Source organism: Doryrhamphus excisus, linkage group LG5, assembly GCF_037039965.1.
Source record: "Doryrhamphus excisus strain RoL-2023G ecotype Guam linkage group LG5, RoL_Dexc_Guam_v1.1, whole genome shotgun sequence".
Lineage (NCBI taxonomy): Eukaryota > Metazoa > Chordata > Actinopteri > Syngnathiformes > Syngnathidae > Doryrhamphus > Doryrhamphus excisus.
The window spans coordinates 22,450,824-22,476,897 of record NC_136361.1 but is presented as its reverse complement, the minus strand read 5'-3'; the positions used below and the strand labels follow the sequence as shown (position 1 = coordinate 22,476,897).

Sequence of the window (26,074 nt, the reverse complement as noted above, 5' to 3'; positions counted from 1 at the left end):
ATGATAATAATAAATATAATAATAAGAACATCTACTGTTGCAGCTGTAATCCCCTCCAGCTAACGACTCTTAACCCGACTTCCTGTCCTCCACTCTTATAGCGACACACACGAGCAGCCTTATTTATGACTTAAATGGCTTATTTTCTTTGATTTCGTCTTCCATATTGGCTAATATTTATAACGTGTTTCATTTCATCTATTTCAATTTATGTTGACAATTGAAGGAATTATGGTACCAATTAAAGGACGCTGATTAAGTAAGAATTTATCAATGTCATTGTGTTGGTTTTATTACTATTGGAGCGTTATGGATTAGTCACAACGGAAACGGATTGTATGGAAACACTGGCCTAATTTGGAATGACATGTAATCCAAGATGGCTGAGGTGGCTGGGGTCAAAGGTTACATCACCAGAAGCAATTTCACCGAGTGCAGAGCGTCATGGTAACACTAGAGTCTTCTTCCCAAAGAGTGAAAATGACACCAGGATTCTCTCGGGGTCCATCTTGTCTGAACCTCCATCAGTGACCAAGAAAGGTCAGGAGGCCAACTTGGAAAACATTGGCCCTCCCCTCGTGGTTCAGCACGACCTGACATATGTCCCCAACTCCTCGGGGTTTTGCCCTCAGTGAAATTGAAAGTGCAAGTAGCTCGTGTCCAATTCCAGGACATGAGATATCGTTCACGTTCGTTCCAACGTCCATCTAGTTGGACTATACGTATCTCCAGATGCATGTCACAGCATTTGGACGCGTTCATGTTCATGTGCGTCAGTGGCTTGGGTTTCTGCGCCAGCACTAAGCCCCTCCTACCTTCTTAGACTCCACCCCCTCCTGCTGTGTGTCAATATAAAAGCTTGCATCCACTCCCTCCTGCACTCGCAGTCCGACCAGTGAAGCAAAGCTCAGCATCCTTCTACACGCCAACACTGACAGCTGCAGGTAAGCTGTTACTCTTATTATTATTATTATATTCATATTATTATTATATTACACATATTCATCTGACCGGCTAGTTTGTTAGTTGTTCAGTGAGTTACAATGCATGCCTTTGAGCAAGGGGTGCATATATGTATGAATATTATCCATCAGTAGAGTTAAAAATAACATGTACATTAAAGCTTATGTTGTATTGAATCATTTAGGATGATGAATTATGAGGATATTAAACCCATGTCGTGAATTAATGTTATTAGAGTTTACATCATAGAATAGCATAGAATGCATAATACAAAACTTTTTCATTATTAGCATCCTTTTAGGTCATTAATGAATGGCAAAAATTACATTAAAAATGTAATTTTTTTGCTTTAATAAACAAATAATAATAAGTCAGAAGATTAGGAAAATCTGAGTTTGGAGTCCATAGGTATGAATATGAGTGGTTGTTGGTCTGGGGTAGGCTCCAGCATACCCCCCAGTGATGACGAGTGGCATATGGATGTAAAATAACACACACTGTTTGTATTATATTGGGTTATTAATTATGTTTTTTTTAATAATTTGATTTAATGCAAAAAAAGTGTGTCTAATTTAATCACAGATTAATGATTAATTGATGATGCAATTAATCAACAACTTTTTGGCAGTTATCTTTGTGTTTTTGGTTCATGTTGATCCAATAATTGTTGAATAATTGTTAGTAGTGTAACAATATCGTCAATAATGTTCTTTTGGAAGAAAATCAATGTTTTTGGGAATGGATGAATATGTTATTAATGTAAATACTCTTCGATGAAAGACTGTTGGTTGTGTTTCCTCTGCTGATGCTGCAGTTTGGATTTATTGCAACCATGATGTACATGTGATGTGTGTGTGTGTGTGTGTGTGTGTGTGTGTGTGTGTGTGTGTGTGTGTGTGTGTGTGTGTATGTGAAATGATGACAAAACAATATTTTTGAGAAGTTGCACATACAGTAAAAATATATTTTTGGACTTTATTTTAACTTGGTAGGTTTTGTTTTTTTTTCTCCATTTCTTGCCTGCAGGCATGAATGTCATTATCTACGTGGTGGTTTTCCTGGCTGCTGTGTCCAGGGTCTCGCTGAGTCTGCCCTCACAGTCCATTGTAAGTATGGTGAACACACACACACACACACACACACACACACACACACACACCATGGCTTATTATGGATGGCACATTATGTCCACATGGGAAAAAGTCCTCATTTAAACAAGCGTATGTTTGTATGGTCTGCATAAGAAAGGAAAGGCAGGTTTTAATGCACAACCAACACGATTCCTCACTCCTAAGATAATACCTCTTGGAGGATTTTGCATGTATTATTACATCAAATAAGGTTCTGCATGACTGTTTTTTTTTTTTGCTTTATTTTTTGCTAATAATGTTATTATTATCATTATTGTTATTATTATTATTATAAGTATTTAGAAGGTCAGAAACAAGTTTTCTCTGCTTTACAAACTACAAAAATAACTTAGTTACTTTTTTTTATGTCGACTATATTGGGTAATACATATGTAAATGTAACTATAGGGGTGCTATTTCATGTCTAAAGGACTCTAACAATGTCTAATTATTAATGTTATTTTTTTAATTTCAATAATCTTATTATTATCATTATTGTTATTATTATTATTATTATTATAAGTATTTAGAAGGTCAGAAACAAGTTTTCTCTGCTTTACAAACTACAAAAATAACTTAGTTACTTTTTTTTATGTCGACTATATTGGGTAATACATATGTAAATGTACTTTAGGGGTGCTATTTCATGCCTAAAGGACTCTAATAATGTCTAATTATTAATTTTAATGTTATTATTATTATTATTATTATTATCATTATTGTTATTATTATTATTATTAAGTATTTAGAAGGTCAGAAACAGGTTTTCTCTGCTTTAACTACAAAAATAGCTTAGTTACTCTTTTTATGTCGACTATATTGGGTAATACATATGTAAATGTAACTATAGGGGTGCTATTTCATGTCTAAAGAACTCTAACAATGTCTAATTATTAATTTTAATTTTTTAATTTCAATAATGTTATTATTATTATCATTATTGTTATTATTATTATTATAAGTATTTAGAAGGTCAGAAACAAGTTTTCTCTGCTTTACAAACTACAAAAATAACTTAGTTACTTTTTTTATGTCGACTATATCGGGTAATACATATGTAAATGTAACTATAGGGGTGCTATTTCATGCCTAAAGGACTCTAATAATGTCTAATTATTAATTTTAATGTTATTATTATTATTATTATTAAGTATTTAGAAGGTCAGAAACAGGTTTTCTCTGCTTTAACTACAAAAATATTCAAAATGTGACTCACTCAAATGTTAGCAAGGGGAAATGTCCCCATCGAAATGGATGCTTGTTGAGTGTTGGTCCACACACACACACACACACACACACACACACATGCAAGTGACAGTAGTACCACTTGAGATGTCTCACTTCTGAGCCCCATCTGTCCATGGAATCCGTCCCCCATGAATTGTAGTTCATAAGAGTATAAAAATACTCGAATGTGTACATAAACAAAACACCACAACCTGGAAAATAACGAGCCGTCCTCGTTTGTTTTATCATGTGCAGCCCCACAGATCTGATGGTACGGTCGTGGTGTCAGACGACCACACGAGTAACCGCACACGCCAGGCCCGCTCCGCCGATCCTCCTTCCAGGCAGCTCGGCGACTCCAACCAAGCCCAGGAGGACATGGAGGCTCTAAACACCCTGAAACTGCTCCTGGCCAGACTCATCTCCAGGAAAGGTGAGGGATCACAGGCTTGATGAACATGGCCGATTATGTCTGTAGGACGTTGTTGCCGCTAGCTTTTGTTGTTCTTCTACATTCCGTACTCATGCTGTGCCGCCGTCCCGCCACCTGGCATTTACCGCCTGCCTCTCGCTTCCTTCCATCCTCCGTTTTACCGCCTGACCTTGGCTTTTCTTGTCACGACGTATTTCTATTAAGGGGTCGCTCAGTGAGACACGGCTTGCGTAGCTAACTGGAGGGCGATGTGATGCTACATATTTTGGTATTGATCTGATAATACAGTAGGATTAAATATTAATACAGGGCCGGTTTTACCGATACAAAGATTTTAGACATCAACAACCTAGCATAGAAAGAGCCCTCTAGACATGAACTAACACCCCTATAGTCACCTTAACACTTGTGTTAGCTAACATAGCAGACTAATAACAGTAATTGTTTATGATTTATTTATGATTACGACCGGAACAGCGGTCCGTGTTTTTATTTGGGATTATTGTGCCTTTTTGTAAGATAATTAAATAAAGTCTGGTGCTTGTGTGTCACTTGGAAAATTACAGTAACATTACTGACACCTAGTGACCAGTGTAGAGTACTATATTGTGATGTATTTGAATGCATCTTTTAAATACAGTATATTTAGTTTGTTTAGCTTTTTTTTATACTGAAAAGGCGAAGGCCTAAATAACATAACACAATTAGTATACTTGAAGCTTGCAATTTTTTGCAATAATTTTCTTTTGGAGGATGAGTGGGGGGGTATTTGTGTTCTGTATTTCCTAGTTGACGATGTTTACATTGTAAACTTTAAGTGGTACATGAGTGATAGGAGTAGAACACAAGCCTACAGCGCCCTCTTGTGGCTGTCAGTGTAAAAAAAAAACATAACAAAGTCGCTGCGGGGTATAAGTCCCAGGACCCGGTCCAACCAATACGTTTGAAAGGCTACCCTCCAGAAGATACCAGAGCCTGAAGTGTGGACCTATGATGTGTCTCGACCTTCTGCAGGCATGCCCTACCAAAGCAGATCGTCCATCACCAGCAGAGCCGTCGGTCCCGCCCCCCAGCACAGGATAAGCGACAGAGATTACGAGGGATGGTTGGACTTTGGAAGACGCAGCGCAGAGGAGTACCAATACTCTTAAAAGCATGACTTGCCATCTTCGAGTGCAGAGCTACAACACTCAGCATTGCCAAAAATAAGCCCCGCCCACCCTGCACTTCCCACAACACACTCCAGCGTAGTCGAGTATATGCACTTTGCCCCAAAATGATTCAAACCCGGGACAAATCTTCAGGTAAAGGGATTTTAATAAGAAATAAGAAAGTGACACTCGGACTTGTGTTAACCCTTCGATGCACGAGTGACTGGACCCTACATTCTTCCATAAGTGGGTCAAAAATCACCCATACTAGAATCAATGCATTTTTATGCCAATTTTGCCATTTTGGTTAGGAATAATCACTTGTATGATATTTAGTATTATATTTAGGAGTTGATAAGAATCAAAGGTTCCTATTGGATTCCATAGAAATCGCATGCGGGTCATTTTTGACCCACTTATGGAAGGTTGGGGTAGTAACACAAAAACAACAATTTCTTAAAATGTATAAAAGATAAGTTAAAAATGTGAACGACATGATATCAAAAACATGTTTTTGAGGAAATTATAAAAAAAATTTCATTACGAAGATATTTCAAGAAAACAACCTCACCGGGTCATTTTTGACCCACTTATGCATCTAAGGGTTAATAAAATGTATGCATATCATTCACCATTTTGATGAGGGAATTTGCACTGTCCTTATTCCATTTTCCTTTCCGGTTTTCCAATGATATCATTATGGAAGGGAATACATACACAAACTATAAACACAAAGGAAAAATGCAATGTACGGACTGGGAGGCAAGGTCAGCTGACTCTGCCGTTCTACTTTTGGATGATACCATCACCAACTTGTCCGTCAGTTGTTGTCATAATTAATGTTTACATGAGATCACCGCCACAGCTACATTGGGCTACGCTTTTAGTACGTATTTTCATTTTTTTTAATGAAGCATGAAAATGAAATGGCAATCTACTGGCATGTAATCCTCTAGTATATATATAATAACAAATACAAATATTGATACTGCGTACATGGAAGTATGTTGGGGGCCACTCTGAAGCACAAAGTATGAATCATTCTGGGGTATGTAAAAGGGTGTATGTTTATGTGTGGAAAAGTCATCCCATGAATACATATATACAGTACTGCTGTGAATCCTCATGCTGCGATTATAAGCACTTTTAAACACCAAAAAATGATATTTAATACCCTGCACGCCCCCTCCCATAATGCGCAGATATTACGTATGTACAGTGACATCCCGTTTTATTTAACTGCCACTGAAAATGGGAGGGGATGCTGGCGGGGGGTGGGGGGGGTGTTTCATTCAGCATGTTAAGTTTTATTTCATAAAGCATATTGTTGTTTTTGGATAAAAACCTGCCACAGCTACATTTTGTTTGTTTGCAACAAATAAATAAAGGATAAAGCTGTCATTTTTATCCATTTATGTTTAACATTCAAATTTGTATCATTTATACAAATATAGAACTCAGCTGCCATAGTTTCACCTGCAAGTATCCATCGGATGTAAACATGGCATATCAATCTAAAAAAAACTATATTGTATACATAAGATTGGGATTCAGATAAATATGTTTAGGATTTTATGTGATATTTAGGAATATTTGGGATAAATTAGGATCATGTAGGATGATGTATTAGGATATTTTTTTATATGTATATATATATATATATATATATATATATTCATTCATTTTCTATTGTTTTTTAATTACAAACCTCAAATTAGGATGTAATTATATCTCGTATCTTACCATTAACAGAAATCATAGCATTATAAATAATAACATCGTATTTTTATCTTAGTAGTTCTCTTAAATAGGCAACATGCAATTGCTAGTTACAGATAAATGAATAATCCACTCACTGTCAAAATTATTATCTAAATAAAAGGATATTCTGAACAATCTCAGATTTCGAGACCAAAGTGACCAAGGTCAAAGGTCACAGTAGCTTCCCTTCTCATAGCTGTCTCAGGCAATGCCTGTTACTACGATGTATTAAAATAATCTGGAATTTCCAGAATAACATCGTACATTTACGAAAATTAATTCATTAATTTACAAGAAAAGTGGGCACATTACGAGAACAAAGTTCTAAATTTACGAGAAGAAACGCGTGACTTTATGTGACAGACATAACTGAGACAGCTATGAAAGAAGGGGGACTCGTGTGATTGGCTTTGGGCATCTGGAGGGGGCGGGGTTACAAAGGCGGAAGTGAAAGGATGCTAAATCACGCTAACCTGTTTGTGCTCAACTGGTCCGTTATATAAATAAAAGCTAGCCTGAAGCAAGATGAAAGTTTACTTCTTCTGGCACGTATACTATAACTTTATTCTCGAAATCCCAGTTTTTTAAAATGTGAGCCTAATACTCAGTCGTAGTTAGTGAATGTGTAGTTTCTCCTTCGTGTATGGCGTCAAGTGGCTCTTTACCACAACCACGTGGCCGCAGATAAAATTACACCCTTAAAGTTGACAAGGCAGATAAACGTGCGGTACTTTATTTGTCACGATTACTTTCAACAGATCACCAACAAAATACACGATTAAGAATCAACACAATTAAATGTCTTAATGTATGTCTTTATTAGTCTTTATTTGACGCACATGCAAACATTCATTCTTATACACATTCAGCCATTTTGTAATGGCAAGTTAATCATGTGACACACAGGGGAAAGGTACAATAGCAAACACCCAAAACATATTTAATGTGCTACAGTGGCATAATATTGTAAACATGTAATGTAATAAGCAAGTCCAAACACTGAGACAACCAACAAACAGCATTTGAACAATGTTTGTTTGAAAGTGCCACAAGCTTTGAGTCCCCGTTTAACATCTTAATAAATAAACACAGATGCTGGAAAAGAAACAAATGTTGTTATTCACTAATGAAGCAACTGCTTAAAGATAAAAAGGTGACCCACGACCTGGCTGGTTGTAGTTTTCGGACAAGAATGCAAAATGAAAGCAGTCAAGGGCGGGTCAAGGACAAATCATAAGGCTGGCATACAAGCACATGTAAACACAAACAGTGACATGTAAAAAAAAAACACACAAAACACATTCCAATTGTGACATTGTCATTAAAAATGTACAGTATGTGCTGTAATATACAAATTAACACGAAAAGTACCATGCGTGAGAATCCATTTATGAATTTTTCTATGAATTGTGAGGTCTTATTGCACTATTCGAACACGTCCATTGGCTGCTATGCTAACAGGATTTATTTATTACACAGTAATTATAATTTCAATTAAAATTGTGTGTAAATCAAAAAATAATGAGACTGTATGTAATGCTGGCAGTTATGAGTTGTTGCTTGGCACCGATATGGCTCAAACACCCCCCCCGCCCTTTGGTCCCAATCAGCCAACTGACATTTTATACGTTGGCGGTCCATAGATGACGATTGGCTGGGTGGGTCATATGACAAAAATAAAGAACAGGATCAAACCCAGCAACTAAAGCCAAAAGCAAAGTAAAACGTTTGGCTTGATATGGTATGATATCTTTTTTCATGAATTCCAGACTTTGACAAGCAATCGAGCTCACACATGTAGAACAGTCATTTTATATATCTACTCACAAATGTGTTATTCACATATTATTGGAAGAAACAATAATTTTTTCCCTATAAACAATAATATCATTAAAAAAACAAATTGCATGTGTGTGACGAGTACATACCTGGTATGCCTCTGCTGCAGTCTTTGGTTACTAAAATGTTCCAAGCACTATTAGTCAGGTGACAAACGAAGATCTATAAAGCTACACATGTTTAAGTGCTAGTATGTTTCAGTGTTGATGCGTTTGTGGAATTGCAAGAGTTCCTTCCAATGGAATGTCGTTGTCACGGCACGAACGTTGTTGTGGTTGTACGACTATCCCGAACGAACACGGACTCCGTGTGAATGTGTACATAATAACGTGCAAAGACTTGCCAGTAAAGGAGAGCTTTGTGTCAGTGGAAGTGTCCCATGGCCTCTGCAGCCTTGACTCTCACCACGGGGTCGGGATCCTGAAGCAGCATCACAAGACCTGAGGATGAAGGCAACATAAACATCATAGCCGTTATAAGCCACATATTCCACAGCCAGAAGGAGAAAAACATGGAAGAATGCAGCACCTTTAGTAATGGTGCCCATATTGAGATGGGAGAAATGCTCCTCTGGAAGGTTCCCCAGCAGAAACCCTGATGAGCAAACTCATTAGGAGTAATGTAACAATAATATGAGAAGCTGTTGCCTCATTGAAGGATTTTAGTGACGTGATGGTTAGCGACTTGGTTGGGCAGCATGTTTTGACAACTGTTACACCACCCGTTTGATTCCATACCTATGAACATGGCGGCACCTGCTCGGACTTCAGACCAGTTGCTTTTGAAGAACTGGAGGACTGAGATGTGGTAGAAGTTTAGCATGCCTGGGAAGTCCTGGATCTGGAAAAAAAGCCACATGCTAGATTCATAACTGCACCAGGGATGGACATTTAGCTACAACTTCCCTTACTCGATTTAAAAAAAATTGAGAATTTGTGTCAGAATGTTGTTGACTCCTATTTCCAAGCACGTATCATATTGAGCAGGATAATGCTGCTCCATACAGAAGAAGTCTGCATAGATGGAGTTCAGCTTCCCATCAACAATCCATCTATGCACTCCATTTTCCTAAACTGCTTCAACAATCAAATCCACACAATTGATTAGAATTCCGAACAATCAATTAGAAGATGAATCAATTATTATGCCTGTCTAAAGGTCCAGGGCTTTCAAACTATTGGGATCTAGATCTAGATCTAGACCTAGCCTCCATGTACACAATCTGTCATGCTTGTCTTATGCGTGTCTCACCAGGTACTTGGTGAGATCATTGATGAACTCCCCGTAGTGTAAGCTCTTGTCCTCGTAGAGATGATTCTGAAACATGGCTGTGATCTGCTCGGAACCCACCATTGGAGCGCACACACGCATCGCATATTTACACGCCTGGACACAAAGACAAAGAAAAGATACACTTAAGACTAGAAAATGGTCCATTCGACTCCATTCGACTCCATTCGACTCCATTCGACTCCATTCGACTCCATTCGACTCCATTCGACTCCATTCGACTCCATTCGACTCCATTCGACTCCATTCGACTCCATTCTACTCCATGTGTTAGCTAGCAACCAAAAACACGGGTTGTACATTCCTCACCTTGACCACATGTGGGTTTGGGTCCACCAGGTGTAAAAGCAGGCTGACAAGAACATTGTGAATCTGGTCTTTGAAGACTGGCTCTCCAGAACCAAACTTGGACAGGTGCCCCATGAGATGAATGGAAGCACAGCGGATCTCATCATTCTCCTGGATGTGTCGAGTTAGCCATGTTAGTTCGACTCCTCCTCAGAACAACCGAGATGAAGAGGAAAACAACCCAAAAGAACTTACACTCTCCAAAAATGGCTTGATCTTCATGAAGATATAAACCACTAGTAGGTGGATATTCTTCTTGTCTAGGTAGACGAGAACTTTAGAAAGACCTGACATGGCCTCAAGAGTAATCAGCTTTCCTGCAGAGACAAATTAAGTGGACTTTCACACCAGCATCTTCTGGTTTTTGGTCAGGCGGCAAAGTCAATTTCATGCATATCTCTAAAACCACTTTTTTCTGTCACTTCCGCCAGAAGATTCCATTCCCATTCAACAAATGGAACATTAACTCCATATTTGGAGAACCCAGTTTAGAGACGTCAACTTACCTGGATCGTCTTTCTCCTCCATGCCTGAACTCATGGCAGCCAGCAGCTCTTTGGCGTATTTGTTCACCTGAAGAGAAAAGACGAGAGATAAAGGGTGTTTGCTGCATGGAGTAATCCCTCATTTATTGCTGTTAACTTGTTCCAGACCCGAGCTTGATAAGTGAATTTCTGCAAAGTAGGGTTCCTTCTTTACAAATGGAATATTTTCATAGTTATGGCGTAGAGAGCCTGTTTACAATCTTCTAAAATGTTGTGAGATAATTAAGAAATAACCGGGCTGGTGCTTGTCTCACTGAACAAGTACTGACACCTAGTGGCCAATGTGGAATACTACACTCACAAGTTAGATGTTGGTTTTAATGGCTTATACTGGACTAATAATTATACTAAACTAATAAAAGGCTGTGGGGCAGCACAGCGGGCGAGTGTTTAGCGCGCAGACCTCACAGCTAGGAGACCAGGGTTCAATTCCACCCTCGGCCATCTCTGTGTGGAGTTTGCATGTTCTCAACGTGCATGCGTGGGTTTTCTCCGGGTACTCCGGTATTCCTCCCACATTCCAAAAACATGCTAGGTTAATTGGCGACTCCAAATTGTCCATAGGAATGAATGTGAGTGTGAATGGTTGTTTGTCTACATGTGCTCTGTGATTGGCTGGCCAGCAGTCCAAAGTGTACCCTGCCTCGCGCCCGAAGACAGACTTCCTAGTGGGGAAGCGATGGTCGACTTAATGTAACAATGGACATCTGTACATAGCAGTGTTTGAGTGCTTTAGTGTGTGTGTACCTTTTCAGGTGAGCCGACGGCTATATTGCCAAGCCCCCGCACAGCCAGCATGCGGACAGTGGCACAAGGGTCTGATATCCTCTCCATCATGTTGTTCATTAACACGTCAATCAACATCAACTCTGTCGCCACATGATGGTTCAGGAGCTAACCAGAGAGAAAAAGCCAGGCATCATTTTCTCCACCTTGCGATCAAACCTGTTTTGTTTTTTTTTTAAATAGGCTTTCTAAATTCTTAGAGAAATGTTTGAAAAGGTCATGTACAGCAAAATATTGGCGAGAACACAAAAGAGAGGACTTGAATACAAATCATCTTGAAGTAAAACAAATGTGAATAAGTGATGCAACACTGGTTGTCACCTCGGAGAAAAAAGCTGTCACGGTGATTCGCTGACACTCGTAGATGTTGTTCAAGGATGGGCACAGACACTCAACAATGGCCGGCAACCTGGGGCCGGCGTGTTTGGCCATCGCCCTAATGACAGGAGGGGAACAAAAGGAGCAGAAAGGAAGTCATTCTTAACAACCACCATTGATGACGGGTTGGACAAACACACTGCAAGGGTTTATATTTCATATTATGTCAGTGTACATAACATTATCATTACTCTTACTAATATTAGCTGTAGTAATTATAGTAGAAGGAGTCATCAGGAGTCAAACATAATCTGTTCTACCTTCAATCTTTCCAGATTCCCAATAGTGTGTGTGAGTGGCAGGAGAAAAAGTGCTGACTCACTCAGCGACAAGTTCTTATGTGTGGATATATAAATCTCGACATCCTAAATAGAACCCAACCTGTCACTTTCAGACTTCAGACCATTTTAGTATTTTTTAAAAACGCATTCATCCATTCCGGGGCTCAAACTTCCCATCATAAAATGTGGAATTTACTGAACCGCATTCATGTGGTTGAGATTGAATGTAAATATTTACCTTGCTAGTAGCGTAACTCCAGTTATGTGTGTATTCTGTTCCTTCATTGCGTCCCAAGCATTAGCCTCATCCAGTCTTCTCATCACCTCATCTAACTGAGCTCTCGCTAGCAAGATTCTCAGTGCATCAGCTGCAACTCTAGACACACACACACACACACACACACAGGAGAGTATCACTCACCAAGGGAAGGCATACAAATGATTAAAAAATGGGTGGCACAAACAGGACAACAAACATGCCAACCCTGCAACGTGGACGGAGGCGGCGTGTTTTGTGTTGTTATCCTTCGGTGCCGACACTCCGACGCTAGCTCCCATTCTGACAGTGAGGCAGGAAAAGAGCTGAGGGAACTGACTTAGGGCTGGCTCTTGGCTCTGTCCATTTAATAAGAGTTCTTTGAGACCACACGTCATCTAGAAACAAAGAACACAAACATATAGGGTATAAAGATAACCATGTGGTGGAGCTTGTTTGCGTTTATCACTTACAGCAAATGGCTTAGGTGTCGCCATCTTGGTTGTTCCGCTTCTGATCATTGAATCTTTCTTGTCCACATAGGGCGCCATGACGGAAAGTTTCTCCATTACCATTTCAATGATCTGATTGGCTACTACGGGGTCTGCTCCCAAAGCCATCCACATCTCACTGGTCCAACTAAAAAATAAAAAAACAGGACTAAGGATATAACTTTAAAGGTGCACTAGTCAAATATCTGCCTAAAGGAGAAAGTACACATTGGAATACCTATCTGAGGGGAAATTTATCAAATGTACTAGCTGAATATGTTCATACTAGGGGTGTTTCGATCGATGGTCTGGATGTGATCGGTATTGGTATAGGTATCGTCCGATTTCACTCATGGATTATTGGGTTCAAACCCTGATAGGAACATCCCTAGTTCATACTTTTGCGTGTGTTGCTAAACAGCTACCTGTCATATGGAAGTGGTTGGTTAATGAGTGTATTAACAACAGTCTGGAGATGTTGAGATGCCAGGATTAGTACGGTCTGCCCGACTGCCACTCTCACCTAAACACAGGTACAAAAGTATGACATCATCAAGCATCACCATGGTGAATGCGATTGATCGCGGGTAACTTTGTTATACTACACATGAAGATAATATCCTACATGTAACATGACAACAAATATCATCTAGAATTGCCATGGTACCGTCTTGCCTTACCTGATCCTCAGTGATGCTCTGCAGTTGCATGTGAAGCACCTCCAGCATCTCTGGTACCTAGAAATTGGGACCAAATTGAAATAAAGCAACAAACACAGAGTGTAATAATAATCTTGTCAAAGTCACATTACCATCTCTTGTATTCCGCCGCCTCGGTTCTTTAGCAGAGTGTTGAGTATGACAGATGACGCTCTGCAGCAGTTTGACTGACTGTCGACCAGGCCCTCAAACAACATGAACACGAAGGTGGTCAGCTGCTGCAGAGGTAGACGCTTACTCATCACCTGAAGCACACAAGGAAATAGGCCGTGGCTGACAGTTTGTTACACTCAATACCATCTTAATGAAGTTACAGTACAGGCCAAAGGTTTGGTCCTACACAACACCACTGATGGTCCCAATTCCATTAATAAAAGCAAGAAACTCCACTTAGTAAGCCTGACAAGGCACGCCTGTGAAGTGCAAACTAAGCTCATTGAGAGAACACCAAAGGTTGGCAGTGTGATCCAAAAAGTAAAGGGTGGCTACTTTTAGGACTTTACTTTTTCACACTTTTTATTAAGTACATAATTCTACATGTGTTCATTCATAGCTTCATACTTTTGGCCTGTACTGTATGTGACGATAGAAACCATAGAACTAAATAGAATGGATACAAGTTTTAATAAAAATTAAATCTTGACTGATTGAATGTGTCCTTAAAAAATGTACCCAGGTGATCTCGGAGCAGGTCTTGTAGAGAACTGAATGGTCAGGGTTTTCTAGTCTGTCTTTCAGAAGTAATAGCCCATCCACGGCTTCATCTTTATAGCCAAGAGAGACACCTGTATTTCACATCCAAAAGAGAAAACTTCACTATTAGGTAAGTGGTAGAATTAAACAATACATAACATATGAATATGAATAAACAAAACCCATAATTGTGCCCTTTTGTGCCCTGCACACAAGACATTTTAGGTGGAAGAAATTGACATTTGTTAGTTAGGAATCCCAATGGTTTTGTCCATTTAGTGAATGTAACACTCAAATTAGCAAAGTAGCAAATACAAGAAAAAAAATTAATAAAAAATAAAAATTAGTAAAATAAAGTAAAAAAAAAATTAAATTAGGAAAGCAGGAAGTGAACAAATGTAACCGTTACTGATTGTAAAAGTACCAGATGGAGGGGTAGGATTTAATAAGCTTTGCTTCTTCCTACTCCTTTTGGACATGTGGAACTGGGAACTGATTATGGGATGCACTCAATTGTAATCTGATGATGTTCAAATGAAATAAAACCATTATCAAAGATGACATGATATTAATAAGCGTACTAAGAGTCAATGTGTCACCTTCATAGCGTAGCTGGATACACAGCAGAGTGTGTATACAGTCAATGGCGCCGGTGCGTACAACAAGGTGAGGGTCAGAGCAGCGTGGAGACAGTCGACCCAGCAGAGCTCCAAGATTATGGAAGGACACCATGTTCTAGACGTGAACACAAGTGAGAAACGCTTCTATGAGATGTCAAGTCAAGTCAAAACAAGACAAGTGTCCTTGACTTCACCTTGACTGTCATGTTGTCCAGGTAGTGAGTCAGCATGCGGGCGGTGGCTGTGATAGCTCTCTCTCTCTCGTATTCTTGTGGTGAGCTCAACCAGCATTCGATGTGCTGCACGGGGCAGAAAGATGATGGGGTGTCAGATGACACAAAGCAACACTCAGCGTTGACACTGCAATAACGGCAACAAAGCAATTAAACATTTATAGGACATTGTAGCTAATTTATCTGTTTCAGTGACCATTGCATATGCAGCCAGTCTAACAAAGTCGAGACATTGTGAAAAAAGGAGAGTTCAAACACTCAAACGTATCTTTTACAAAATGTAACCTGTGTAAAATGCAATTTTTACAAAAAAACGGGATAAACGGGATATGTCCTTGGCATTGAATGAGTTGGAATGATTGGTTCCTGGCAATGACACAAAGTAGAAAAAAACAACTGCTTACCTTAAAAACACTCTGTAGACTATCAGGTGTAGGATCCTTGGTGAGCACACTGTTCAGTAACCCATGCAGTGCAGTCAGGGTGTCTTTGTACAAGGCCTGCACACATGCGTTATTGTGTACAGTATGTACGCATGTATTTTACAGTACATGATTCAATTCAAATGATAACCTCGAGGCAACTGAGCTAACTAGTTCACCTTTCTTTGTTTGGGGTCCAATATTTCCTCTTCTTTCGTTTTTTCTGGCGTGTGTGTCTCCAGCGGTAAAGAGAATACACTGTTCACACACACCTTCAGCAAGTCAAAACTCTCATTCTCACTCAGTGCAGGGTCCAGAGGCCTGGGTCACTGAAGGTCAAAGGCAAAACCAGTAGGAGATGAAAAGGGTAGAAACACACATCGCGTCTCTTTCAGTTAGCCAGGATAAGTTGAAAGGTTCCTATGAAATGTCAACAGTCTCTTTCAAGGGTGGAAGCTTTAGTAGAGCATTGGAGGATACATGAGGTTGGCACAGGTGCTCATCACCAGGTGGCGCACTGGAGTCCGAAGTGAATCGGCAGGTTCGGCTTTAATAAAATCCTGTCCAAGAAAACAATTCAAGAAAAAATATGTAGTATAAATATATAGTATACATATGTATGAGTGCTGACAACTCACCAGCATGACAGAAATGAGCTCCTGTTTGCGAGTGAAGACGTAGCCTTGTTTCCTCACACACTCACTGATGGCTTTAGCGACCAGGCCGATACTCTGGATCAAACTCAGTTTCATTGTCAGATCCTGACATTTGGGCACACACACACACAATGTAAGGACAAAAACAGGACACATCAGAAGATTCTATTTTCAATCCACCCTAAAGAAAGAAAAGGTCCCACCACCAATATTATATAATACAAACAGATTAGCATAAGCAAAGCCAAGAATCACTCGAGCAATATATTAATCTTGAAAATAAGAATTGATCCTTCCATAGTTGCGGATGGAGAGAAGTTTTAAGTTTATTATAGTAGATGAGTTCAAGAGTCACCCAGCCGTGGGCTCTGGTGTAAAAAGTGACAGACATAAACGAGCTGTTAGGAGTCAAAAGGAGAATGTAAAATAGTCTCAGGTCAGCATTCATCGAGCAGTCAGCAAAATCTGATCTTTTTTTATAATACAGATAAATGATGCAAGAGTTACTTGTAGTACAAAAACCACTTAAATCCTGTTAAATGGAAATGCACCCTTCATAATGTCAATAGCTTGTTGCAAAAGCTGAGAATGTAAAGGAGTTAAAAAGTTGGTAGGTGCAGATGCCTTATGCCATCAAGAAAATGTTTCCAAACTTTCACTTAAGATTTCCACCGCAAAGGTGGGCATCAGAACAGGAAACAAAAAGTAGCAGTTAACTGGGAAGAGAAACAAAGTGAAACAGCCCCAGTATCCCTGTGACGATACCTTGGTCTCTACTTTAATTCCAAGCACCTGTGTGAAATAGATGTAAATATACATGAAATCATTTTCTACACATGGTCAGCTACATTTGTAGGATTTTGCGACTATGTTAGACAAATCAGATGTTAGGCAATTGGTGAGCGTAGATAAATCATGAAGCCACAAACCAATATGATCATAATGTTTGCACAATGTCAATAATTCAAAAACCACAATACATTAAGTGGACCTTTCCCATTGATGACATTTGTCACCTCAAGATAAGACGAGATATCACTCAATGTCAGATGACAAAAAAGAAAAAATATATGACCAAATACACTGTTGTAAAAAGGTAATTAATGTGATTAATTTTCTAAATGAGACTCTGCATGATTATTATCCACCAATATTGCAAATAACCTCTCCATGTACTGTAAATACTTATCAAAACCACAGTGTTTGCATTACCTTGGTGTTGAAATGTTTACTGATACAGCGAAGAATGTCTTGATCAATACGATCCAGGATCTTCTCTGGAGGAGCGTTTACAGCCACGTGACCATAACACAGGATTAATGTGCTTTTCACTTTCTCCGTCTCAACATCGTTGCGTTCCTGGGACGAGAGAGTCAAATTGAATTAAATTGAATTATGTTTTTAACTGAAGTGATTATTGTAAATGTTCCTTTTACTTTGAGCAAGTTAAAGATGCTTGGCGATTTCTTGAATGCATCTGATTTTCCAAACTCTTCCAGTTTGGCCAGAGTTCCGTCTAGATGGCTGTTAGCGCACCGCCCGACGCCCAGAGCCACGCCCTGACAAATAAAAGCATTCCATATAAACGGAATCCAGTACGCTAGTATTCATTCATTCATTTTCTATTGTGTATCCTGTTCTGTGTCACGCATGAGCTAGGGCCTATCCCAGCAGATCACATGACACATATTGATTGACAGTACCTCTCTTTCAACAGCATCATTGTGTCGTGCTGTTAGGAGGATTTCCTGCAACTGTTTTTTAACAAACTCCTTATTGACAGAATGCTGCAGGGTCACTCCTATACACTGATACAGGAAACTCTGTAAATGAAAAAAACGCAGTGTATATATATATATATACAAAACATACTGTTTGGTTATGACAATTTACAGTAGCCCTGGTCTGCAAAATAGCCTTTACCTTCTCCTCCAAATCACTGTTATAGGTGGACAAGTATCTAGTTGCTTCTGCTGCTAACTGGCACACCCACTTGTCATCGTCAACAGCAACCAACGTTTTGGACAGGATCTGGAGACAATCCCACCACAATGTAATTGTCACTCTAATAGTCCAAATATTATTAATATTTAATATTAAGAATATCCCAAAAAAGCCCACCTCCAGCACATTTTTATGCCATCTTTTCTTATCAAGACTCTCTGCCGTTGACTCTGAAAACAATAACAGAAAGATTGAATAGTGTGCACCAGGGTTTTCTACCATTAGCAAACACTTGCTGCTTACCCTCCAATACCGCCAGCAGAGGAGGGATCTCTTTGTCCCAGAGAGCTTCTGTGCTGCGGTGAATATTAACAGAGAGGACGTGGAGGAGGGAGAGCGATGGACCTCCATGAGCTCTGCTTTTGAATGGGAATGCTGCATTCATCTGGAAGGAGACACGGCAAGCACCCACGGAAACAAGTCAAGTTACAGTGACTCCAATATGTCACCTGGAGGACGATACTGAGGGTTTATTTTTCAAAATCTGATGCCGTCTTATGTGTTCACTTGGGGGTTGTACTTGCCAACAGTTTGATCATCAATGTTTGAGGAGATGGCAGATTGACTGCAAGGGAAAGAAAATGTAATTTTAAGAAAAATACAATAAAAAAAATACAGAAAATATATGACAATATATTTTATATCTACAAATTTGACATAGATGACAGACAAGGAAAAGACACACATGCATATGGCAATATATTATATTACACAATGTATTGTATGATCAATTAATTTGCTTAATATGGTGAGAAATCTTAATCTTGTAAGATCTTCTGACACCACCGATATACTGTGTATTCTGTTTTTTCATGGTTATACTCCAGAGCGACTTACAGTATATATAAAGTACTCCTATCAGTCCTGTTGTTCATGTTCTGGTAATACAAGCATATTGGCTTTGTTTGGCTTGATATAAGCTATGAAAATAAATATTACAAAATTGGCCATTTTTATTTTGGAGTAGTAGCCATCACAAGAGAAAACATTGGTGGCCCCTAAAATAGCCAGTATAGACACTCAAACATTTACACTGCATGTATGTGATTGGTATTGGTATTGGCATCAGCTGCACTCGTGGCTTAACGTCCCTAATATTAATATATGTGACGGAACATCCCTAAATAACGAGAAAATAAATGTCATGTACAGATGCCAAGACATATAACAAACATATTAACACAAATACCCAATCTACCTTCCTGTGTAAAGTCGATGTTAAAGCTGGGCTCCTTGTTTTCTTTTTTCTTGTTTCCAAGTACAATCAGACTCCTGCACAGCGGAGTGGTGGCGTTGTTGTACTGTGGAGGTGTTAGATAGTTGAGCAGCTTTGGCCACAGCACCTAAAAATGAACATAAAGTCATTGAAAGTTGCCCTTGAGTGATATAAAAAGGAACCCAACTGAGCCAAAAGATCAAACTTCATAGTTCTGAATGAAGATGCATAAAAGAAATTGATACTTTACATACATCAGCCAGCCGTCCTACAGTTGTGGTCAGTAGATGAAGGGTGTTGTCACACATTGACCTCAGGGCCTCATTTGTGACCTCTTCTGGGTCTTCAGTTTTCTGACCCCTCTAAGGCAGGCACACAAAGATAAGGAAATACATGCAAGTAGCTCTCTTTCTTTCGATAAAAGTTGTAAACTGATTGATGAAACATCATTGGCACTGTAGTATGTACAAGATACATGTAAATTAACAATGCAAAAGAGTAGCATTAGTGTTTGTGCAAATGTGATAATCGCAATGTTACTGTTGTCGGCATACCTGATACGTGTCCGGTAAGGCACAGTGTTGAACGATGAATCGCACCAGTAACTCTCCGCCGTCTAACTCTAAATAACCGTGATGGGCCATGGCCATGATCACCTGGACCACGCGCTTCTTAACCTGGGTCCACAGACATGTGCCGAAGTTGAACCATCGTCGAAACGGCAATCCTGGTGTTCCGTTTACGGATGAATGCATGTTACCTTGTTGCTGTGGTCAGCCATTGGTTGCCTGATGCTAGCTAGAATGAGAAGCTTCTTGGTCTCCATCATTGAAGCTGCAATACACATGCACATATTATAACATGACTGATGGAAAACTTAGAATGAGTGGGGAAAAAAATTAATAATAATAAGTTAATGCATGATTTAGAATTTATTATTTATTCTTATTATTATTTATTGATTCTCTCAAACTGATAGTTTAGGCCAAGAGCAGACATTTTGATTTTGCAGACATTTAATTGGGTCAAACTGTATCTAAGTACTGTACATTATTATATAAATATTTTTGTAGATATGTTAGCACTCAGCATCTACTCACTGCTGGAGTTGATGAGGTGACGTAGGACAGCCAGGGAGCCCAATCTGCTCCTCTCGTTGCTGTTCTCTAATTTCTGAAGAACAAACATTACCAGTCGGTCTGGGAAAGCATTAGCTAGAATGGGAGATAGGAAGAGAGACATTAAAATACATAACTTGTAACTTCAATCCAACAACAACATGCCGTAAAAAAACGGGTATGGAGTGAAAGCTCCACATTTAATATGATTAGGGACATCATGTCTGATTACACACTAATGGATGATTTCATTTCTGTTCTTGTGACTCCAACCGTTACAGCGGATGTCACGGTGCACCACTTGAAATTAGAGCATATATAATCATGTAAGTGTTCCGCTACCTAACAAACTGAAGCAACGCAGGACCTCGTTGTGATTCTTGACTGTAGGAGGGTTACTGTAATCAACAGAGGTGGACACCTGGAGAGAGAAAAGTACATTGGTGGCACTAGAATAAACACTCCCATGTACATATGGCAGTGATGTGATACTGTATCGGTGGCGTTGTACAGTATTTAGCTACACAGGCAAAGAGAAACCTAACACAGAGATCATTTAGTTCAACGGCACACTTGCTAAACAAATACAATATACTGTATTAATGGAACAATATATTTTAGCAAATTATAGTTATCATTCATTCAATTTGCAGAATTACCGATGTTCATCTTCTATGGCTATTATTTTGACTGTATCCACTGGTACAGATTTGCTTGTTTTTTCCTCCTGCCCTCCTATAAAAGATGTTGAGGATTTACTGATTTTTATAAAAAAAAATTCACAAAACTATTTTTTTTAAATCACTGGCATGGTTGCCCCTATTTGTACATGTGTTCATGTGTTGTGTTTGTGTGAATTAAATTATGTATAGAAAAATGTTTTTCATATTATGTGAAACTCTGTACACCTGTTAACTGAATGTTATTGCCCTTCGACAGGTGATACTCATCAAAACAGGTCGCCCCTTAAGTCCCCGGATGTGTGTAGGGCAGAGATGGGATTTAATATGCCTGATGAAGGTCAAACGGACAGAAATGAATGAGAATTCCTTGTTGTAATAAAACAAAAAGTACTTCCAGATTTAAAATTCAATGGACATGACATGCACAGTTTGAAGGCGTTTGTGAACCCAGCAAAGACTGCTAAACTGAAAAACTCAAATTTGAGTGCCCTTATAAATAGCTGTGTTATGATTAAGATACATAACAAAGCATTGCGTGGTGGTAACAGTGGAATAAACAGTGGAAAGGTGGCAGAGTGAAGGCTAATTAGGTTGCATTGTTAAATGCACAAAATGGGCAATGCTGTACAAGGCAATTAAATGCCACTAGACAACAATGTATCTTTCTGACACTTTAACCAGTGTGACTGCCAATGGAAGTTCAAGCATTTCACATTTGAGTTCACACTTTTTAGTTACAGAAGGTCGTTTTTAACATCTACGGTAGATTTATTCATGCGAGCATACCTGTTGATGGAGTGCAAAAAGCAGACTGTCCAGTTGTGTCTCTAGCACCCTGCTGCCCATGTTGACAGAAGCATCAAGAACTTGGCATAGACTCTGTACGCAGGTTGTTAAAAGACAAACAATTACTCAGTTTATAACAAACATGCTGGGAAACGTTACCGCCGATCATTACCATGTTGCCGCAGCCTGGACTCACCTTGCTAATGATGTAGTGCTCGTTGTTTTTCTTATACAAAGACAGAATGGCAGGAATGAGTTTGGCAATCTGTTCCTCCAGTTTATCGCTGGCCATCAAATGGCACATCGAGCCAACTGCCTCAGCTACTGTTAGCCTCAACTGCAGGACACAAGACAGGACATACATTTGTCACTCGTTGGGAGGGATGTAAAGTGTGACACCGACTCTTTCATATAACTTTTATATAACTTCCCTAAAGAGCAAAGAGCCCATGAGTGCAGTCTGAGCAGATACACCAATCCATTATGGTTACTCTCCTGATCGCTTACCCTGGATTCTCTGCTTTGCAGCCAGTTATTGAAGAGGATGTCAAAGGCAGCATAGATTTCACTGGAGAACGTGTCTGGCCTGACTGTGGGATCTGGAGCCTTGTCAAGGTTGGCAAGGTACTCCATGATACTGTCACTGAAATGACACAAGGCTGAAGGAGCGACACAAAACACAAAAAAAAGTCAAGGAGCATTAATTTTCTCAATGACGACATGTAAAACATTTCAATACGCCATAGACACCATCAATACTACTTAGATGTGTGACAAATTGGAAAACAAAGTCAGTTCGTACCAGAGGAGAACACCCACTTCATGTTGTCTTGTTTGGCTAGGCTCAGCATGGGCAACATGGTACCAAGAATAGCATTCAGGAAAGGCACCATGCCATAAACTGCAGAAGAAAGGGTCATCATCGTGTTAATAAAAAGAACAGTGGCTCTTGTGATCAAGGGAACATCAATAAAAACAGGCGAGTTAAAGGACAACTACCGTACTCAGTGACTGGCGTGTAGATGCAAGTACAGTATATGAAAGTAAAACTCAATCTGATGTGCAGAACAAAGTTCATACATACATGAATATGAACTACAATAATCAATTTAGCAGTAAACAAGCATACTTGTTCATCCCAAGGTTGTATTTACTAATGATTTATTATTACAAAATAATGCATCCCCTATGAAAAGATGAAGTACAAATTTGGCATTGGTGAGTAATATGCAGTGAAAATGTGCAGTTCAATGTGAAATGGTGTACCATTTGAATCCGAGAGGTTCGCTAATGTCTGGACCACAAAAAAGTGAGGCAAAACTCCAGGCTGAAATTTACTAAGTATCTCCTCCATTATGTCATTGATGTGTTTGTTGCCCACGGCGACCAGAATGTTACTGGCTGCCTGCTGCCAGTCAGGGACAACTTCCTGTGAGGAGCACAAATACAAACAACATACTCAATATCTGATAAGCTTCTCAGTGTCACAAATCGAAGTCTAACATGAGACATTACCTTTGATCGTGTCATCTCATCAGAGGCCAAGGAGATGATGCTCTTGATCCTGGGGTACGTGATTGCTTCTATCCTGCTGCCAACAATCAGCTCAATGGTTTGAAGAATCACAACTCTGTGGCTAACTACCAACTGGAGCAGGAGGAAGAGAGTGGAGGAATGTTTATTAATTACAAAAGCATTAGCACTGCAGTAAGAAGCTTTTTACTAATACAATTAAAACAACATTGAAGTACATGCTATGTACTGCATCACTAATGTTTCCTAATATTTGGATAGTTGTCTACAGTAAGGGTGTCATCAAGTGATAATCACAAGACTGGGGGCTGTGACGGAATGACACGATGTTTCCCCGACAACATAATGACTCGTGTTGATGGTTCAATATCTTATATAGAACTATGCAATAACAGAAAAAAACCTTGGCAATGATGATTGTTTATATGACAAAACTGTGACAAAATTCTTAGTTATCAAAATAATGCATAGACAGTATTGTGCTTGAGACCACGAAAATTAAAAAAAACAACCTTGTCTAAGCCATGCATTATGTGCTCATTCCGTTGCAATGTTCACAAGCTTGTCAAGCACAATCTTAGGCATTCCCAAAGAGAACTTAACGAGAGCCGTTTTAATTAAAAAAAATAAAAAAAAAACTTATTCATGGTATATCAAAAGTGTGTCACTTCTGTGTGAATTACTAGAATTGACAGTATATTTAGTGTATATATTTCCACTATATACAGAATGTATTGTGTTACCTTTGGGTGTTTCAGCAGGTAGTCCTGACACATTGCAAGCACTCTGTCAGGCTGTTCTTTTCCCAGAGTCAGCACTGACTTCCTAACCTGAGCTTGGACCTCAGCGTCTTTGTCATTGGCAGCATCAAGCAGAGCCAGGGTCACCTCTGGAGTAAAAACACAACATGACTCAGTCTAAAATCACAAACGTTGGCCACAATATTTGCTGCATGTGTTGTGTCATTGGTTAGCCTGCTGAAAGTGTATAATGGGTGAAGCTAATGAAGATGAATCCGAGTCGTTTTTAAGAGGAAAAACTCACGTTCCACATCTGTCTCGCCCATGGTGGACAGAGGGCTGGTTTCCAGGGCTTAAGACCCTGAGGCCTGCAGGAGGTTGTATAGAGATAAGTGGTAGAGATGAACTTATTAACACACCTTGCAGCATGATGTATAATGAGGACTTTGTTACGGCGCCCGGTACTGGAAAATGCACAGCAACTACCGAATGTTCAAACACAGATATGATTCAAAATCAAAAATACACTGCACCATGAAACAAACTCAACAGGGAATTACATAGATTAAAAAACAAACAAATGCAAAAGACAAATACTGGAAATACTGAAAAGCAGCATAGAAGATGGATAGCTGGATGGACTGAATAGGTACATTTTTCTCTATGTTAAACACAAGAAAAAAAAGGTTTAAGCTACTTATTTACAATACTATACAGCAAAGTAGATAAGGTTAGCCTTAGAATGAACCCAATGAAACCAAAGGCAATTAGGAAACAATGTCTTAAAGCTAGCCTGGCTAACTTGTTTTGTTTTGTGAACTTGCAGCTTTTCTCTCATTAGGTGTTGACTTGTGGTTTTGTCATTTGCACAATTTTTCTTCTGCATTTTTTTATTGTGCAACGTTTATGTGATTGACATATTGTATTTGTTCTGTGGCGTTTGTGTGTTTTTTGATCATTTCAGTGTTTGCCCCTATTGGCAACCGTGCGTTTGTTATAGCTGGCAATGCATTTTGTCTTCTATAATGCAAAACGCAACAGAAAGCGAAAGGGCATTAGAATAATATGTATTTATAAGACAGGTATCACTGACCTTGCGATTTGTTTTCGTGATTATACGTTTCAAACTCTGAAGTAACTTTCAGAAACCGTTTGTGTTCCCACAGAAGACAACATCATTAGCTACCCTTACTAATGATAAAATTAGCTGCCATCTAATGCACTAGCTTGACTGCTGCTACGGAAGCCAGCGACGTATTAGCAGCGATATTAGAAACTTTAAAGGAAACCAGAGGCCGACTTACCAAGTTTACCACGGAACAAATGACACTCTACTTCCGGCCACAGTTTGTCCTCCTCGGACCGCGACAGTAATGTTATCTAAGGCTAAGGCTGCTGTCACTGCAGGTGTAAACACGCCTGGTCATGTGCTTCTGGTCAGCAGTAACAAATCAGCAATGTGACGTCACACGCATGACACGCGCATTGTTGTTCTTCCTCGGATTTATCAGAGTGACTGTCGCCAGGGTGCATACCGCCATCTAGCGTACATAGTATTTATAGCATTTGTTGTAATTTTCCCTTTACATACTACAATCTGTACATTATTTATTTCCAGGAGCTTGCAAATGCAAATACATTTATCATTATGATATTTAATAATGACAATAAGTTATAATACAAATCATTTAGATTTTTTCTTTCATTATTATTATTATAATTGTTAGTTATACACAAAAGCTATGTAGAAATCAAATGAAACAAAAAATTGG

The 26,074-nt window shown here is 39.2% G+C and overlaps 2 protein-coding genes across 4 annotated transcripts; one reads left to right on the top strand and one right to left on the bottom strand.

Annotated features, from left to right (window-relative positions):
* The first annotated feature begins 253 nt into the window (after nt 1-253).
* Nucleotides 254-5,142, top strand: LOC131105213 (cholecystokinin-like). Its single transcript, XM_058053099.2, has 4 exons — nt 254-944; nt 1,990-2,069; nt 3,576-3,753; nt 4,768-5,142. Exons 2-4 carry the CDS (start codon nt 1,992-1,994, stop codon nt 4,902-4,904), a joined length of 393 nt encoding a protein of 130 aa, XP_057909082.2. The 5' UTR covers nt 254-944; nt 1,990-1,991; the 3' UTR covers nt 4,905-5,142.
* A 3,086-nt stretch (nt 5,143-8,228) lies between these two features.
* Nucleotides 8,229-25,761, bottom strand: mroh1 (maestro heat-like repeat family member 1). Of its 3 annotated transcripts, XM_058053863.2 has the most exons (46): nt 25,607-25,761; nt 24,607-24,670; nt 24,306-24,451; nt 23,545-23,676; nt 23,296-23,458; nt 22,832-22,930; nt 22,537-22,688; nt 22,226-22,366; nt 22,030-22,122; nt 20,903-20,981; nt 20,543-20,656; nt 20,203-20,276; nt 19,997-20,119; nt 19,697-19,804; nt 19,425-19,569; nt 18,751-18,791; nt 18,470-18,611; nt 18,344-18,396; nt 18,146-18,253; nt 17,926-18,045; nt 17,659-17,781; nt 17,435-17,581; nt 17,203-17,238; nt 16,988-17,014; nt 16,205-16,327; nt 16,047-16,126; nt 15,746-15,887; nt 15,549-15,644; nt 15,106-15,210; nt 14,891-15,026; nt 14,271-14,383; nt 13,691-13,843; nt 13,560-13,616; nt 13,305-13,402; nt 12,862-13,027; nt 12,617-12,786; nt 12,371-12,508; nt 11,795-11,909; nt 11,435-11,581; nt 10,649-10,715; nt 10,338-10,459; nt 10,104-10,253; nt 9,756-9,890; nt 9,242-9,344; nt 9,033-9,098; nt 8,229-8,944 (listed from the first exon to the last, which is right to left on the bottom strand). In XM_058053863.2, exons 2-46 carry the CDS (start codon nt 24,626-24,628, stop codon nt 8,868-8,870), a joined length of 4,947 nt encoding a protein of 1,648 aa, XP_057909846.2. In that variant the 5' UTR covers nt 24,629-24,670; nt 25,607-25,761; the 3' UTR covers nt 8,229-8,867. The 3 variants fall into 3 exon arrangements, with proteins under 3 accessions (XP_057909846.2, XP_078647052.1, XP_078647053.1); XM_078790926.1 differs by lacking the exon at nt 17,203-17,238; XM_078790927.1 differs by lacking the exons at nt 16,988-17,014; nt 17,203-17,238.
* Between the last annotated feature and the right edge of the window lie 313 nt (nt 25,762-26,074).

Excerpts from the sequence above, each read along its gene's own strand:
- mroh1 (XM_058053863.2), bottom strand. The coding sequence starts at position 24,628 with ATGGGCGAGACAGATGTGGAAC. Across the intron at positions 23,459-23,544 it reads ATGAGATGACACGATCAAAG|GAAGTTGTCCCTGACTGGCA; the intron begins GTAATGTCTCAT and ends TGCTCCTCACAG. Across the intron at positions 13,403-13,559 it reads AGAGCATCACTGAGGATCAG|GTGAGAGTGGCAGTCGGGCA; the intron begins GTAAGGCAAGAC and ends ACCTGTGTTTAG.
- LOC131105213 (XM_058053099.2), top strand. The coding sequence starts at position 1,992 with ATGAATGTCATTATCTACGTGGTGGTTTTCCTGGCTGCTGTGTCCAGG. Across the intron at positions 2,070-3,575 it reads GTCTGCCCTCACAGTCCATT|CCCCACAGATCTGATGGTAC; the intron begins GTAAGTATGGTG and ends TATCATGTGCAG. Across the intron at positions 3,754-4,767 it reads CAGACTCATCTCCAGGAAAG|GCATGCCCTACCAAAGCAGA; the intron begins GTGAGGGATCAC and ends GACCTTCTGCAG.